Here is a 14,558-nt window from a genome sequence, read left to right on the forward strand (position 1 = left end):
TAAGACAGAATAGGTATTGATAAAAAATAAATGCAAGTCTCATCAAGCTGGGTAATGTGCTTTCCACTGTGCTTTGTGTTTTCTTACATAATTCTGGCATAGCTATTATCCCCTTCTAGGAATAAGGGCCCTGAGGCTTAGTGAGGTCAGCTCTGTCTCAAATGTTTTTACAGTAAAGTCAGAAACCTACCCCAGAACTGTCTGTATTCAGAGGTCTATTCTTTTAGTCCTCAGCTGATATGGTTGCCTTCCCAGGGTAACTTTGGGACTAGATGACCCAAGGCCTCCCCCAAATTGCAGCCAAAACAGGTACAAATTCATCAAGTGCCACCGGCAGCCACCGAACTAAGTGAGACTCCACGGAGCATTGGGAATTTAATCCACAGACATTTACAGAGGCTCTCAGGAAGCAGATGATCCTTTGGCATTAATGAGGATAGAAAGATGAACCAAGATCCTTTCTCTCCCCAATTTATAATAAGTAGGGAGAGAAAAGTTGGAATTAAACCATGAAAATACAAGGTAGCAGATAATAAGAACCAAAGAAGCAGCATAGAGAGATTGCCTGGACCAATCTGAGGGAAGCTAGCCTTCTTTGAAGCTTCAATGATGAAGAGAAACATGAATGAGAGAAAAGTTTGGGAAGAAAACATGTTGAACATAGGCTGTGGAAGGTAAGCAGGATTCAGACTTACACAGAGAGATGGGGATAGTATTTTTAAGCCTGAGCCTGGCAGAGCCAAGGAAGTACAAGGTATCTGCTAAGTAGTTTGGTTTGGCTCCCATATGATGAAGAAGAGAAGGCTGAAAGATAGACTGTGGTCAGGTAGTGAGGGGCAGGCCTCACAGGGTCACCAAAGAGAAGGTTTCTGGGAGGCACAGAACAGGGTTACTCTGGGGGCTGAGGTGAGGACAAGCCTGAAGTGGTGAGGAACAGAGAATTCATGGGCAGAAAAGAGTCAATATAGTGGCTCTTAGACCACCTTTTCTTAAAAAGCCCTACTTGCCAGGTTGGTCCTCAGTTGGTATATGGAATTTAGGTGATAAATAGCTCCCTACACTGATAAAAAACTTTCTCTGACCAGAAACAGTGGCTTGAGGTACCGAGGCTTCTATACAAACAAGATGGCTTATGCTGCATGCCTGCTTTCCTTCTGGGAGTCTGGGATTTGAGGATGTGCCAGGCAGAGCCTGCCTATGTGACCAGTACCCAGTAAAAGAGGACAGGCACCAAGTCTCTGATGAGCATCTTGAACAGACAACGTTTCCTATGAATTGTCCCCGTGTGTTCCTGGAGGAAGGACGCATGCCCCGTGTGACTCCGCTGGGAGAGGACCTTCGCAGACTACACCTGGTTTCCTCCAGTCTCGGCCCCAGGTGCCTATCCCTTTCTCTGCTTTTCCATCTATCCTTTCATTGCAATAAACCTCAGCTGTGAATATAAGCTGAATCCAGGGAGCTCTTCAAGCAGCTTGTTGAACCTGGGGGTCGTCCCGGGGACCCCAACACAGCTGAGTCAGCTGTCCCTACAAGAACCAAGAGGTGACGAGGCCTGAACTAGGTGGGAAGGAAAAGGGCCATGGCAGTCAGCAGAACCTGGCACTGATCTGGAAGTTGGGGCAAGTGAGAAGGGACCTCTGAAAAATGACTTGAGTCTCTTTTTGGACAATTCAAAGATGGTGGTGCCACGTACAGGAGGGCGTTCAGCTCCAACAAGAAAGTGATGAGTTCAGTTTGGGGCATTTTGAACTACAGGAGCTACAGGGGGCATGCAGACTCATCTTCTATCACTCGAATGTTAGCAGTGCCAAGACACGCGTATGCTTCTGTTGTGTTTACTGCTGCTTTTTCACTCCAGCCAGCACCAAGGGCATTCCTAGAAAAGGGAGAAGTCACTGGGAACATGCCTGGCGCATGTTAACACTCAGTATATTTGTTGAAGAAACAATGAATCATCAAACAGAGATGAGAATGGGAGCCATCTGAATATCAAAGGAGAGAGTATAAAGAAAGAAAAGATAGATATCTGAATATAGAACCTGGAAATAAGAGAGAGGAAGGGGGTTGTAGAATTAAGAGAAACTCTATTTCACTATCACTCACCAAAGTCAAAAGAACAAGCAATTAACAAGACCGTATCCTGCAGAGGAGTTGATGAGGATTAGGCTGGTAATGGATCCGTGGATCGGCAAATAGAACAAACCCACTAGTAGCTTCCAAGAGAGATGTCAAAAGCAAAGGCTTAAGCGTTAAGGTGTGAATTAATGGTAATGAAAAGGAGGAAGCCGTGAAGACTCTTCTTTCAAGAAGTATGGTGATGAAGGGAAGGAGAAATGGGAATAACTCAGATTCTGGCAGGACCAGGGATGGTTTAGAACTACACACAGGAAGGATCCCTTCATTAGCCCACCCTGCATAGAAAATCACTAATTCACTGTGTATCCAACAGGTATTTACTGAACATTTTGGATGTTCTAGGTACTGTTCAAAGCTTTGGAAATATACTGGTTGAACAAAGCAGAGTCCCTGCCATCAAGAAGCTTGAATTCTGACAGAAAGCTTAGGGCAACAAGCAGCGACCAGAGTAACATAATTAATATGGAAGAAGCAATGTGGTATCACAGAAGAAACATGGGCTTTGGAGTCAAGCTGGTTAGATCCTAGCATGATTCCATTTACTAGCAGAAACATTTTGGGTAAGTGAGCCTCCATCTTTTCACCTATAAAGTGGAGCTGACACCTATTTCAAAGTTGTTCTGTGACAAGTAAAGGAGATAATGCAGGAATTCACTTTTTAAATAGCATCTGGCATGGACTAGAGGTTGCATACATCTCTCTTACCAATGACATGAAATAAAATATGAGATAAGAATAAATAAATAAATAATATAAGGAGCCACAGTTTAAACTCATGCTTGTGTTTTGCAGGAACTAGAAAATGAAGCATTAGAGAACAAACTCATTTGTCACCACCTGGAAAAATTGTGTTTTGAGGATTCAGTCCCTTTTCTCTACATCTGATGTGTAGTGAGTTTGTTTCTTATGGGCCGGGGCATTAAAGAGGGTGTGCACTGGATAACAAAGAACATGGTTATCGAAAAGGTGTTTGCCCTCATATGTGTCAACTAATATGGATTCTGGTGTCTTAGTTCCCAACAAAGGGATCTAGATAAACTGAAAGAGTTTAATAAAGCTTAGGAGAAAATTCTAACCATAGTGACTTACCCAGGGCCCATGACCCAAGAGATCCACCTTGGGACAGCCCAAGAGCTCTTCTCACTTTTTATAATAATTCTAGAAATAATGACTGCACTCCCTTAATACACAAGATGTTTTAAGTATGGTTATCAAAGAGCACCAAAAAAATCCCTGCAAATACACACAACGTAGATATGTACTCAAAATCATAAACACACATTTGAGGACAGGTTTTAAACCAGACAGAAAAACGGCCTCAAAAACTTATTATACACTTTAAATAATTGTACTCTGAACACAAATTTGTTTCTAACAGCTAATAAAAAAGAATTTCTGTATCAAAAGAACTTCCTAGTAACAACCCAGTGAACCATGGCATTGGAACTATAAACACAGGATCCCGGCATCTTAAAAGAAACCTCTGAAGGCCCAGGTAGCTTTGTGCCTGTGGGGATGTGGTCAATAATTAACTCTTTTGAAAAATATGTATGTGGAAGCTGAAGCATGTAAAAAGTAAAGAAAACTTAAGAAGCCAAAGTTTGGCCACAGTCTTAAATATAAGCGTTAAAGGCATATTCTCCTTGGTGAAGGGGTCAGAGAATGATGGAATGAATGTCCATGAGAAGCCAGGGCCCAGGTCCTCAGTCACAGACACTTACGCAGTTCCATTTCTAGGACCGAATGGAGCCCGGTCTTCACTGCTGACGGAGTAGACATCATAGCACTCTTTAATCTCATCTCTCAAGTCCAGGGGGATGGAACAGGATCCATTTCTGACTCTGAGTTGCCGTATACGTGGTACCCCTAACAGGAGGTTCTCATAGTAGATGAAGCTTCGGTTGTCGGCTTCCGTTTTGTTGCTGGGCTGCATCTTCCAGTACAGCCCATCCAACAAGGCGCCTTCTGCGAACTGAAAGCAAAGGCAATGTTTTTGAAAAGCTTCAAGCTCAGAGGCTGCCTTGTTTCTTCCTGGAATGCTTGTGTGACCCATAGTTTGACAACTCTGTGAATAGGGTAGAGTGACAAGGGTGGGTTTTGCTGTCAGAAAAACTGGATCTTGCTCCAGTCGTGTTCCACCATTTAATTGCTAGCTGCGAGGACTTGAGCGTCTGTAATATCTATCTTTTTTTTTTTATTTTATTTTTTGGCCACATTATGTGGCACGTGGGATCTTAGTTCCTTGACCAGGGATCAGACTTGTACACCCTGCAGTGGAAGTGTGAAGTCCCAACCACTGGACTACCAGGAAAGTCCCTGTAATATCTATCTTTTGTGTGGTTGCTATACCTGGCAGAGTGGGCACTTCATAAATAGTAACTTGGATTTTTACCTGAGTTCTAAAGGCTGGGGGGGATGGTGTCATTTGCATAAATCTATAACCATCATCAATGTCACTTTCCCTTATTAAAACAGCATCCCACACAGTAATCATGGTTCATTATCATTGCAGAGAAAAAAGACTATCGCTTTGATTACCAGCCTGCTTTCTGGTGGATCTTTAAATTGTCTGGAGTTTTCTGTCATATTGTGAACTCTCTAACTGCCCACCACCTCTTCCTCCTCTCTGTTTTTAGAGTTTGGCATTCATCATCACAGAACTGTGTATATGTGACGTATCTCTTATTAGTTTGCCTCTAGGGATGACAAACCCAGCTGTTTCTCAATATCTTATCTTTATCAGATGGTCAACTGAGATGGAATGCGTTGCTTTCTTGAGATGGGGAAGATTTATATATGTGATTTTTTGATTCCAAGAATTTTTAGGCATTATTTAGTGTACTCTGGTTCTTGTGATCCTGTTCCTCTATCTTTAAAATAACAGCTGTGACGCCAGAGTTTAAGAAGAATGTTAGAAACTATTTCCCCAGGAGGTAACAAGCATTTTCTCTCCAAATTCCGCCCCCCCCATATTAGATTTTGTATATATCTTTGAGATCAGTTTAATATTTTTCCTATAATATCGCTCATTGCTTATCCTCTAATGTTAATGTTGGAATTTGTGACAATTTGGGGAGGGGCTGGATTGAATTTTACATTAGAGATCTTTGAAAGAATGTGCCTGCCTTGTACTAGGCACATGAATCCCTGTTCAGGGGTACATGCCACCATCAACAAGAGACAAAAACAGAAGTAAGACAAGACAAAACAATCAAATTCTGCCCTCATGGGCCTTATATCCTAGGAGATACTCAACAGATATTTACTGCATCACGAATGACTGAATGAATGACAACCTAGGGTGAGGAAGTCCACACTAGAGAGAAGTCCATTCTTCTTACTTCTTAGCCACATGTAAACACTCTGCATGTTAGTTTCTTCATTTACAATCTGGGACATGATTTTTGTACCTATCTTATTAGGTTACAATGGGGGTTAAATAAGGTAAGGTATGAGACAAGGTACATGCAAGGTTCTCAATGGAAGTGCTAACAACTCACCATAACTTAGAGCATCTCACCCAGTGTTAAGTGCATAGCTGGACACCACTGAACTGAATTTATGAAGCCAAATGAATGATTTTCAATGATAAAGAGGTCATTTGCAAATACCTTCCAGAAGTCTTCCATTGAAGAAAGAGTTTTAAAGTTAGTTTTCTCCGTTTTGGACACTGGGGTGTCCAGGAAGAGTTGTGACATGATCCGGGTGTAGTAGTACACACTGGAGCTCATCATCCCATAGGTCACTGGAAGACAGAATAAGCCAAATGAACTGTGCAAAGAACCCGGCACACTTGCTCACACCATCCCAGTGGCCACGCTGATAGCCATCCTGCCTTCCTTCCCTTCATCATTCCTCCAGGGTTCCTCCCCAGTTCTCTGGCTTATAAAAGAAATAAATTAACATTGGCTTATGTGAAACATAACTGGCTTACTACTGAATATCAGATTAAGATCGGGCATCTCTGATCTTGACACATGGGACTTCCAGCGTGCCCTGCAACTTCACTTCCCACCACCTCCCGAAACACTCTCCACACCAGTGAGCCTGATGCCCCCAGCAGAGGCCACCTGGAGCTTATCATCCCCTGCTGTGGGCTGTTGCTCACTCTCTCCACAATAGGATGGGCAGGCCCTTTGTTCTCAGATAAATTCTCCATTCTTCTCTGCTCTACTCTGCGCCTCACGGCTGACCCCTACAGACCGCACCACTGGGCTCCCCTGCATTCAGTCAACAGGAGGCAGGACAGGAGATCGGGGGGGGCCCAGGAGTTGGGTTTCCCCCTCCGCCCTCTCCCTCACTACCTGGGTGCAGTTTGGCAGGACCCTCTCACTGTGGCCATAGCTGCTGGGAGCATCTCTTCTCCAGTCACGCTGGCCTCACGCCATGCCATTCCCTCTCCTGTCTCTTCAGAAGGCCTGGAGGTGGGAATCCTTCCCAGCACCTCATGTCCCCTTGCTGACTCTTGCAACCTTGCCACACCTCTGTAAACAGCCCCTCTGTTAAACTTTCTTTAATTACCACTTGTGTCTCCCATGTCTTTCCTTCTGGGATGCTGACTATCACAGACACATCTGCCTCCCACCCACCCACCCACCAGATCTTATACGGCACACTCTAAACTCAAGCCACAGCCCTGCCATGAAGACTTGCTGATCTTACCAGCCCATTCTGAATGGTCTTGGAGAAAGGTGGGGAGATCATACACAGTCTGAGTAGGTCACGGGAGATTAGGATTTGAATCTGATCTGTACAAATCAGGTCTGTGACCTGTACAAGTAGCTTGTGACCTGTACAAGTAGCTTAAACTTTCTAAGCCTCAATTTCCTCTTCTATAAGATGGAGATAATGAGTTATCTCATGGGAGTTTTTGGTACTTAAAAAAAAATTACTAAAATTTGTCCAGTACAGTGGTTGACACTTAAGAGTCTAGTAATGGTGCCACTTCCTCCCTAACCAAACCGCTACAACAAATCTATTAAAAATCTCAACATTTTAATGAGTGCTGTCTTGCGCTGAACCCTAATGACTACAGGTATAATACGCTCTAATACCTAAGCATGCCTATATACTTCAAGAAGAAGGAAATACTTCTTATGTTTCCTTTGATCACAGAGGTTTTATATGTCTTTTGACCAGAGTTCTCAACACTCAGGAAGTGATGAATACTTAGTTGACTCTGTAATAATCTTCGGGACAGCATAAAATGCATTTTAAAACCTCATAGTAAGTGATTAGGGGTTTAAATGGTATTTAGTAAAATCTTTCCCTCACCTAGGTCCCTTTCCCACCCAAGCATAACAGAGAATTAAAAGAGGAGTGGATAACAGTGATCCAAACATGAATGAGTCTGCAAGTCCAACTCAAGCAGTCAGTGGAACAATAAACACACACAACCACATGGCTCATGTGCTATATCCAGACGGGTAGGGACATCTTCCAGTCCCTTCCCTTAGTCTCCCTCCGCGTCATCCTATGACCCACTAATTAGGACAAGAATACTCCTCTTTCAGTGTTACATGGCTTGCCATCTCTTAAAAACCATATTGGACCAGAGTTACAGGTTTGGACTTTTAATCCACTCACATTGATGGGACAAGATGTTGTACATGAAGATGAGCAACATGTGATCTCTGTCCTCAAGAAGAGGAGCTCATGGTGTCCCCAAGGGGCATGCTGTCTACCAGCCCCCACACAGGGGTGGACAAAGTACAACGTACTCTACAAAAGGCCTTCAGATCCAAAGCAGATACCACACTCAAGAGGACGTGTGAAGGCTCCCCAAAGTCAACTAAACAATTATTAAACTGATTTTTTTTTCAGTTTACTTAAAATCACAATTTGCTTTGGATTGGCTGGTTAATGTAGATCATGCTTAAATTTTTTACATATGGGTTTTTTGGTTGTTGAAAAAGAATTATGACAAACTATTTAAATGTTTTTATTTATAAATATCGTGTATATATATATATATACGTATATAGATATGTATATATATCTAGCCATTGATTTTTAAATGTATCTGCTTTATTGGCCTCTATTTTTAATAGACTGCTTTTGAAATTCTCAGGACCTGTATGGAACCTAACAGTTTAACTAAAGGGAAGTAATACAGCGTCTTGGCTACGCAGCGCCACCTGCTGGGCATGCAGAGGAACAAGCCCACCCAGCATTGAAGGGGATGACGATTCTAACACCTTGAATCAGCAAACAGGAACTCAGCCCCTCCCTTGTGCCAGGCAGTGGGCTGGTTATCTTCAGGGGACAGCTCCACACTCTCCAGGGGTCAGCTGCCCCCTAAGTCTACCTAGGCTGTAGCTAAAGGACATTTGGGATTTGGAGTTAGAATGATTTGGGTGTGACTTTCAGATTTGCTTCACTCTTAAGTCAGCCTCTATGTTGTTAATTGTGGGTTTCAGTATCTTGGGATCTTGGGACAAGTATTAAACTTTACTGAGCTTGAGTTTTATTATCTAGAAAATAGGAATAACAACATCTAGGGCTTTTTGTGTAGTTTACCTGGAATAATGCATGTTAACACATTTTGCATACTGTTAAATATAACAGAAATGTAAGACTTATCTCCTTTCAGTTTCTGATAGGGAAAGCCCACATGGAAGGTAACATATGCTCTTTAAGGGAACTGAATTGTAAAGAAAAAAAAGTTATAGCCTGAAACAACCATAAGTGAAGCTCAGAAAAGAGAGGAAAATATTTTAAAATATAAGGTAAAGAACACATATACACCCCATGTGCATGCATCTTTTTCTGCCATTTAGTCCTTAATTCTCAAATTCGATTTTCTAAGAAATAAGCCAGAATAAAAAATATTATCACGATATCACCAAATAATCAGCCTGTAAACTAACTGAATCTCTCTTAAAACATGGCTGCATTTCAAAATAGGCTATAAATACCATTTTATTCTTAATATGGTTGAAACAATATTGGCTCAAATACTAACAATTATATAAAGGGGATTGCACTGTATAAACTTCAAATCAGTGGAATAAAAAGCAAAGAGAAAATTTCCAATGTAATAACAACAAGAAAAGAAAATGGAAAGTAATGGGAAAGCATTAAAAAAGAGGAAAAATAGGATGGCAGAAATATTGGACAAAAGCGTGAAATGTGAAGAGGTTAAACTTACCAGATGACAAAGTCTTAAATATTAATTAAAATTTTTAAATATATCTTTAGAATTTTTATGAGACCCATTCAAAAGGAATTAAAAAATAAAGGAGTGAGAAAATACACATTATATATACAAACGGTGTAAAGTGGTACAATAATCTGATAAGGAGATTATAAGGTGAGTACTGAGTTAAAGTGAAAGATTATTTTATGTTGATAACTGATACTTTAGACAATAATTTAACTATAGTGAACTTTTATGTACTGAATAACAATACCAAGACACATAAGATACAATATCAAGAGACATAGAAGGGAATTACCAAAACCACAATAGTAGTTGGAAACTTAACAATTTTTCTCTCTCAAACTTTGACAGAGAAAAAAAAAGATAAAAATGATCAAGGGATAGTAGGGGTTTTAACAGGATAGATTACCTAATGTATGGGCTTCCCTGGAGTTCAGTTAAGAATCCACCTGCAATATAGGAGACCTGGGTTTGATCCCTGGGTTGGGCAGATCCCCTGGAGAAGGGAACGGTTACCCACTCCAGTATTCTTTCCAGGAGAATTCCTAATGTATATATATAAAACTTAATACTGTGTCAAAGGAGATCACTCACATTCTTTTTGAATCTCCATGGTACATTTAAGAATATTCTAGGCCACAAAGAAAACACCTGCAAGTCCTTAAAATTAAAGATCAACCAATCAAAAAATGGGCCAAAGAACTAAACAGACATTTCTCCAAAGAAGACATACAGATGGCTAACAAACACATGAAAAGATGCTCAACATCACTCATTATCAGAGAAATGCAAATCAAAACCACAATAAGGTACCATTACACGCCAGTCAGATGGCTGCTATCCAAAAGTCTACAAGCAATAAATGCTGGAGAGGGTGTGGAGAAAAGGGAACCCTCTTACACTATTGGTGGGAATGCAAACTAGTATAGCCACTATGGAGAACAGTGTGGAGATTTCTTAAAAAACTGGAAATAGAACTGCCATATGACCCAGCAATCCCACTTCTGGGCATACACACTGAGGAAACCAGATCTGAAAGAGACACGTGCACCCCAATGTTCATTGCAGCACTGTTTATAATAGCCAGGACATGGAAGCAACCTAGATGCCCATCAGCAGACGAATGGATAAGGAAGCTGTGGTACATATACACTATGGAATATTACTCAGCCATTAAAAAGAATTCATTTGAACCAGTCCTAATGAGATGGATGAAACTGGAGCCCATTATACAGAGTGAAGTAAGCCAGAAAGATAAAGACCATTACAGCATACTAACACATATATATGGAGTTTAAAAAGATGGTAACGATAACCCTATATGCAAAACAGAAAAAAAGACACAGATGTACAGAACAGACTTTTGGACTCTGTGGGTGAAGGCGAGGGTGGGATGTTTCGAGAGAACAGCTTTGAAACATGTATATTATCTAGGGTGAAACAGATCACCAGCCCAGATTGGATGCATGAGACAAGTGCTCAGGCCTGGTGCACTGGGAAGACTCAGAGGGATTGGGTAGACAGGGAGGTGGGAGGGGGGATCGGGATGGGGAATACATAAATCCATGGCTAATTCAAGTCAATGTATGACAAAAACCACTACAATATTATAAAGTAATTAGCCTCAAACTAATAAAAATAAATGGAAAAAAAAAAAGATCAACCAGGCAGGTGTCCTTACAAGGAGATGGCCATGTGAACAAAGAGGGACCCAGGGAGAAGGCCTGTGAAGGTGGAGGATTAGAATGATACAGCTATATGCCAAGATTACCAGAGACTGCAGGCAAACCATCATAAGTGAGGAAGGGGCAAGGAGAACTCCCTGCAGGTTTCAGAGGGAACATGGTTCTGCAGGCACCTTGATTTCAGACTTCTATCCTCCAGAGTAGCTTTGTTGTTTAAAGCCAAAAAACCCGAAGCAAAGAAAAACCTCTAAAATAAACAACCCCCGTCAAAGAAACCTCCCAAAACCAACCAAATTTATGGTTTTAGACCATAAATGCAGAAATTTGTTTTTAAAGGATGAACAAAGATACAGATAAAATCAAACCACGTAGAAATTAAAATGTTTTCTCTTAATAATTCTTGGGCCAGCCAAAGAGGAAATAAAAAACTGTCACACAAATATAAATATACCAGATGTAAAGGCAATAGGACCAATGTGTTCAAGTCTCAGTATTCCAGATCATCTACCACAGAGGGAGTAACCCCATCATGAATAACAGGAAACGTGACTTCTCTGCTACCTCTGGTTGTACTGTATCCTCACAGGGATGTGGTAGAAATTAAATAGCAACAGATATTTGAAGGGACTCTACAAACTAAAAAGTGCTTACAAACGCAAAGTACTACACAGAAATCAAAGAAAGTTTAGGCTTGCACAGTTTCAGTTGTTATATTAGGAAAAGCTCTGTATTAGTGAAGGAAAGAGGCTTCGCAGGTGGCACTAGTGATAAAGAACCTGCCTGCCAATGCAGGAGACGTAAGAGTTGTGGGTTTGATCTCTGGGTCGGGAAGATCCCCGCGAGTAGGAAATGGCAACCCGCTCCAGTATTCTTGCCTGAAGAATTCCAAGGACAAAGGAGCCTAGGGGGCTACAGTCCATGGGGCTGCAAAGTGTCAGACACGACTGAAGTGACTTAGCAGGCAGTGAAGGAAAAGAAGTGCTAATGAATGTGAGAGAAAATGAAAATGGGCAAAGTCATCCACATTGAGTGGGAACACTGATGTGCCATCTCTGAGATGCACCTTCCCGCTGCCTTGCTGCCTCCCGGCACTGAGGAAGAGGTGTGTGAACGAGTCTGACGACCCAGCCTGAGGGGCAGACACGGGGCGGAGGGGGCTGGTTGATAAAGGCTTCTCCAGAGATCTGGCTGTCAAGCTGATCCTGAAGGATGAAGAGGAACTAAACAGACCGATAGGAAGGGGACAGCACAGTCCAAACCCTTTTGAGACCTGTAAGCATTTTGATGTGGTTAAAGTACCAGAGGAACCTCTCCCCCCAACCCATGTCCCAGGTCAGGAGCAGGCGCTGCACTTCGATGGACTGGCTGTGAGGAGACACCCCACGTCCAAGGTCAGAAAAACCCCAGTAAGACCACAGACACTGGAGCGGCTGTGAGGAGACACCCCACGTCCAAGGGCAAAGGAGAAGCCCCAGCAAGATGGTAGGAGGGGCGAATTCGCGTTTAGAATCAAACCCCATTCCTGCCAGAGACGCTCAGAGGGCTCAAACAAACCTCGTGTGCACCAGGGCCCAGGGACCCCACGGAGACGGAGACAGAACTGTGTCTGAGCGTCTCCTGTGGAGGGACGGGCCGGCAGTGGTCTGCCGCAGGGACAGGGGCTCTGGGTGTGGGTATGGCGTAAGTCCTCCTGGAGGAGGTCGCCATTCACCCCAGCACAGAGCTGCCAGGACTTACACAGGACTGGGAAATAGACGCTTGGAGGGCACAACAGAACCGTCTGCACCAGAATCCAGGAGAAAGGAACAGTGACCCCACAGGAGACTTGCCTGTGGGTGTCTGGAGTCTCCGGCGAAGGGGTGGGTCTGTGGTGGCCTCTGCAGGGTTGGGGGCACAGACTGTAGCAGTACATGCCTGGGATCTTTTAAGGGAGGTCACCATTCTCTTCATTCCCTCCACCATAGTTTGACCCCAGGTAAACAGCAGGGAGGGGACACAGCTCCACCCATCAACGGAAAATGGGATTAAAGATTTACTGAGCATGGCCCCGCCCATCAGAACAAGACCCAGTATCCCCCTCAGTCAGTCTCTCACATCAGGAAGCTTTCATAAGCCTCTTATCCTTCTCCATCAGAGGGCAGACAGACTGAAAACCACAATCACAGAAAACTAACCAATCTAATCACATGGAGGACAGCCTTGTCTAACTCAGTGAAACTATGAGCCATGCCGTGTAGGGTCACCCAAGACAGACGGGTCATGGTGGAGAGTGCTGACAAATGTGGTCCACTGGAGAAGGGAATGGAAAACCACTTCAGACCCCCATGAACAGTATGAAAAGGCAAAAAGATAGGACACTGAAAGATGAACCCCACAGGTCGGTAGGTGCCCAATATGCTACTGGAGAACAGTGGAGAAAGAACTCCAGAAAGAATGAAGAGATGGATCCAAGGCAAAAACACCCAGTTGTGGATGTGACTAGTGATGGAAGAAAGGTCTGATGCTGTGAAGAGCAATACGGCATAGGAAACTGGAATGTTAGGTCCATGAACCAAGGCAAATTGGAAGTGATCACACAGGAGATGGCAAGAGTGAATGTTGACATTTTAGGAATCAGCAAACTAAAATGGACTGGAATGGGTGAATTTAACTTAGATGTCCATTGTATCTACTGCTGTGGACAAGAATCCCTTAAAAGAAATGGAGTAGCCATCATAGTCAACAAAAGAGTCTCAAATGCAGTACTTGGATGCAATCTCAAAAAATTCAGAATGATCTCTGTTTGTTTCCAAGGCAAACCATTCAATATCACAGTAACCCAAGTCTATGCCCCGACCAGTAATACTGAAGAAGCGGAAGTTGAAAGGTTCTATGAAGACCTACAAGACCTTCTAGAATTAACACCCAAAAAAGATGTCCTTTTCATTATAGGGGACTGGAATGCAAAAGTAGGAAGTTCAATAACACAAGGAGTAACAGGCAAATTTGGCTTTGGAGTACAGAAGGAAGCTGGGCAAAGGCTAATAGAGTTCTGCCAAGAGAATGCACTAGTCATAGCAAACACCCTCTTCCAAAAACACAAGAGAAGACTTTACACATGGACATCACCAGATGGTCAACACCGAAATCAGATTATATCCTTTGCAGCCAAAGATGGAGAAACTCTATACAGTCAGCAAAAACAAGACTGGGAGCTGACTGTGGCTCAGATCATGCACTCCTTATTGCCAAATTCAGACTTAAATTGAAGAAAGCAGGGAAAACAACTAGACCGTTCAGGTATGACCTAAATCAAATCCCTAACGATTATACAATGGAAGTGAGAAATAGGTTCAAGTTATCAGATCTGATAGACAGAGAGCCTGATGAACTATGGACGGAGGGTTGTGACACTGTACAGGAGACAGGGAGCAAGACCATCCCCATGGAAAAGAAATGCAAAAAAGGCAAAATGGCTGTCTGAGGAGGCCTTACACATAGCTGTGAAAAGAAGAGAAGTGAAAAGCAAAGGAGAAAAAGAAAGATACACCCATTTGAATGCAGAGTTACAAAGAATAGCAAGGAGAGATAAGAAA

General features: G+C 42.7%; 1 protein-coding gene across 1 annotated transcript in view; it reads right to left on the minus strand.

Moving 5' to 3' along the window:
• The window catches only part of PKD2 (polycystin 2, transient receptor potential cation channel), a 58,486-nt gene that overhangs the window by 23,396 nt on the left and 20,532 nt on the right, over window positions 1–14,558 (minus strand). Inside the window, exons 3-4 of the mRNA XM_061164434.1 lie at window positions 5,748–5,881; window positions 3,858–4,108 (exon numbers count right to left, since the gene is read on the minus strand). Coding sequence (XP_061020417.1) covers window positions 3,858–4,108; window positions 5,748–5,881 — 385 coding nt within the window. The remainder of the gene's footprint in view (window positions 1–3,857; window positions 4,109–5,747; window positions 5,882–14,558) is intronic.

This window comes from Dama dama, chromosome 17, assembly GCF_033118175.1.
Source record: "Dama dama isolate Ldn47 chromosome 17, ASM3311817v1, whole genome shotgun sequence".
Classification (NCBI taxonomy): Eukaryota; Metazoa; Chordata; class Mammalia; order Artiodactyla; family Cervidae; genus Dama; species Dama dama.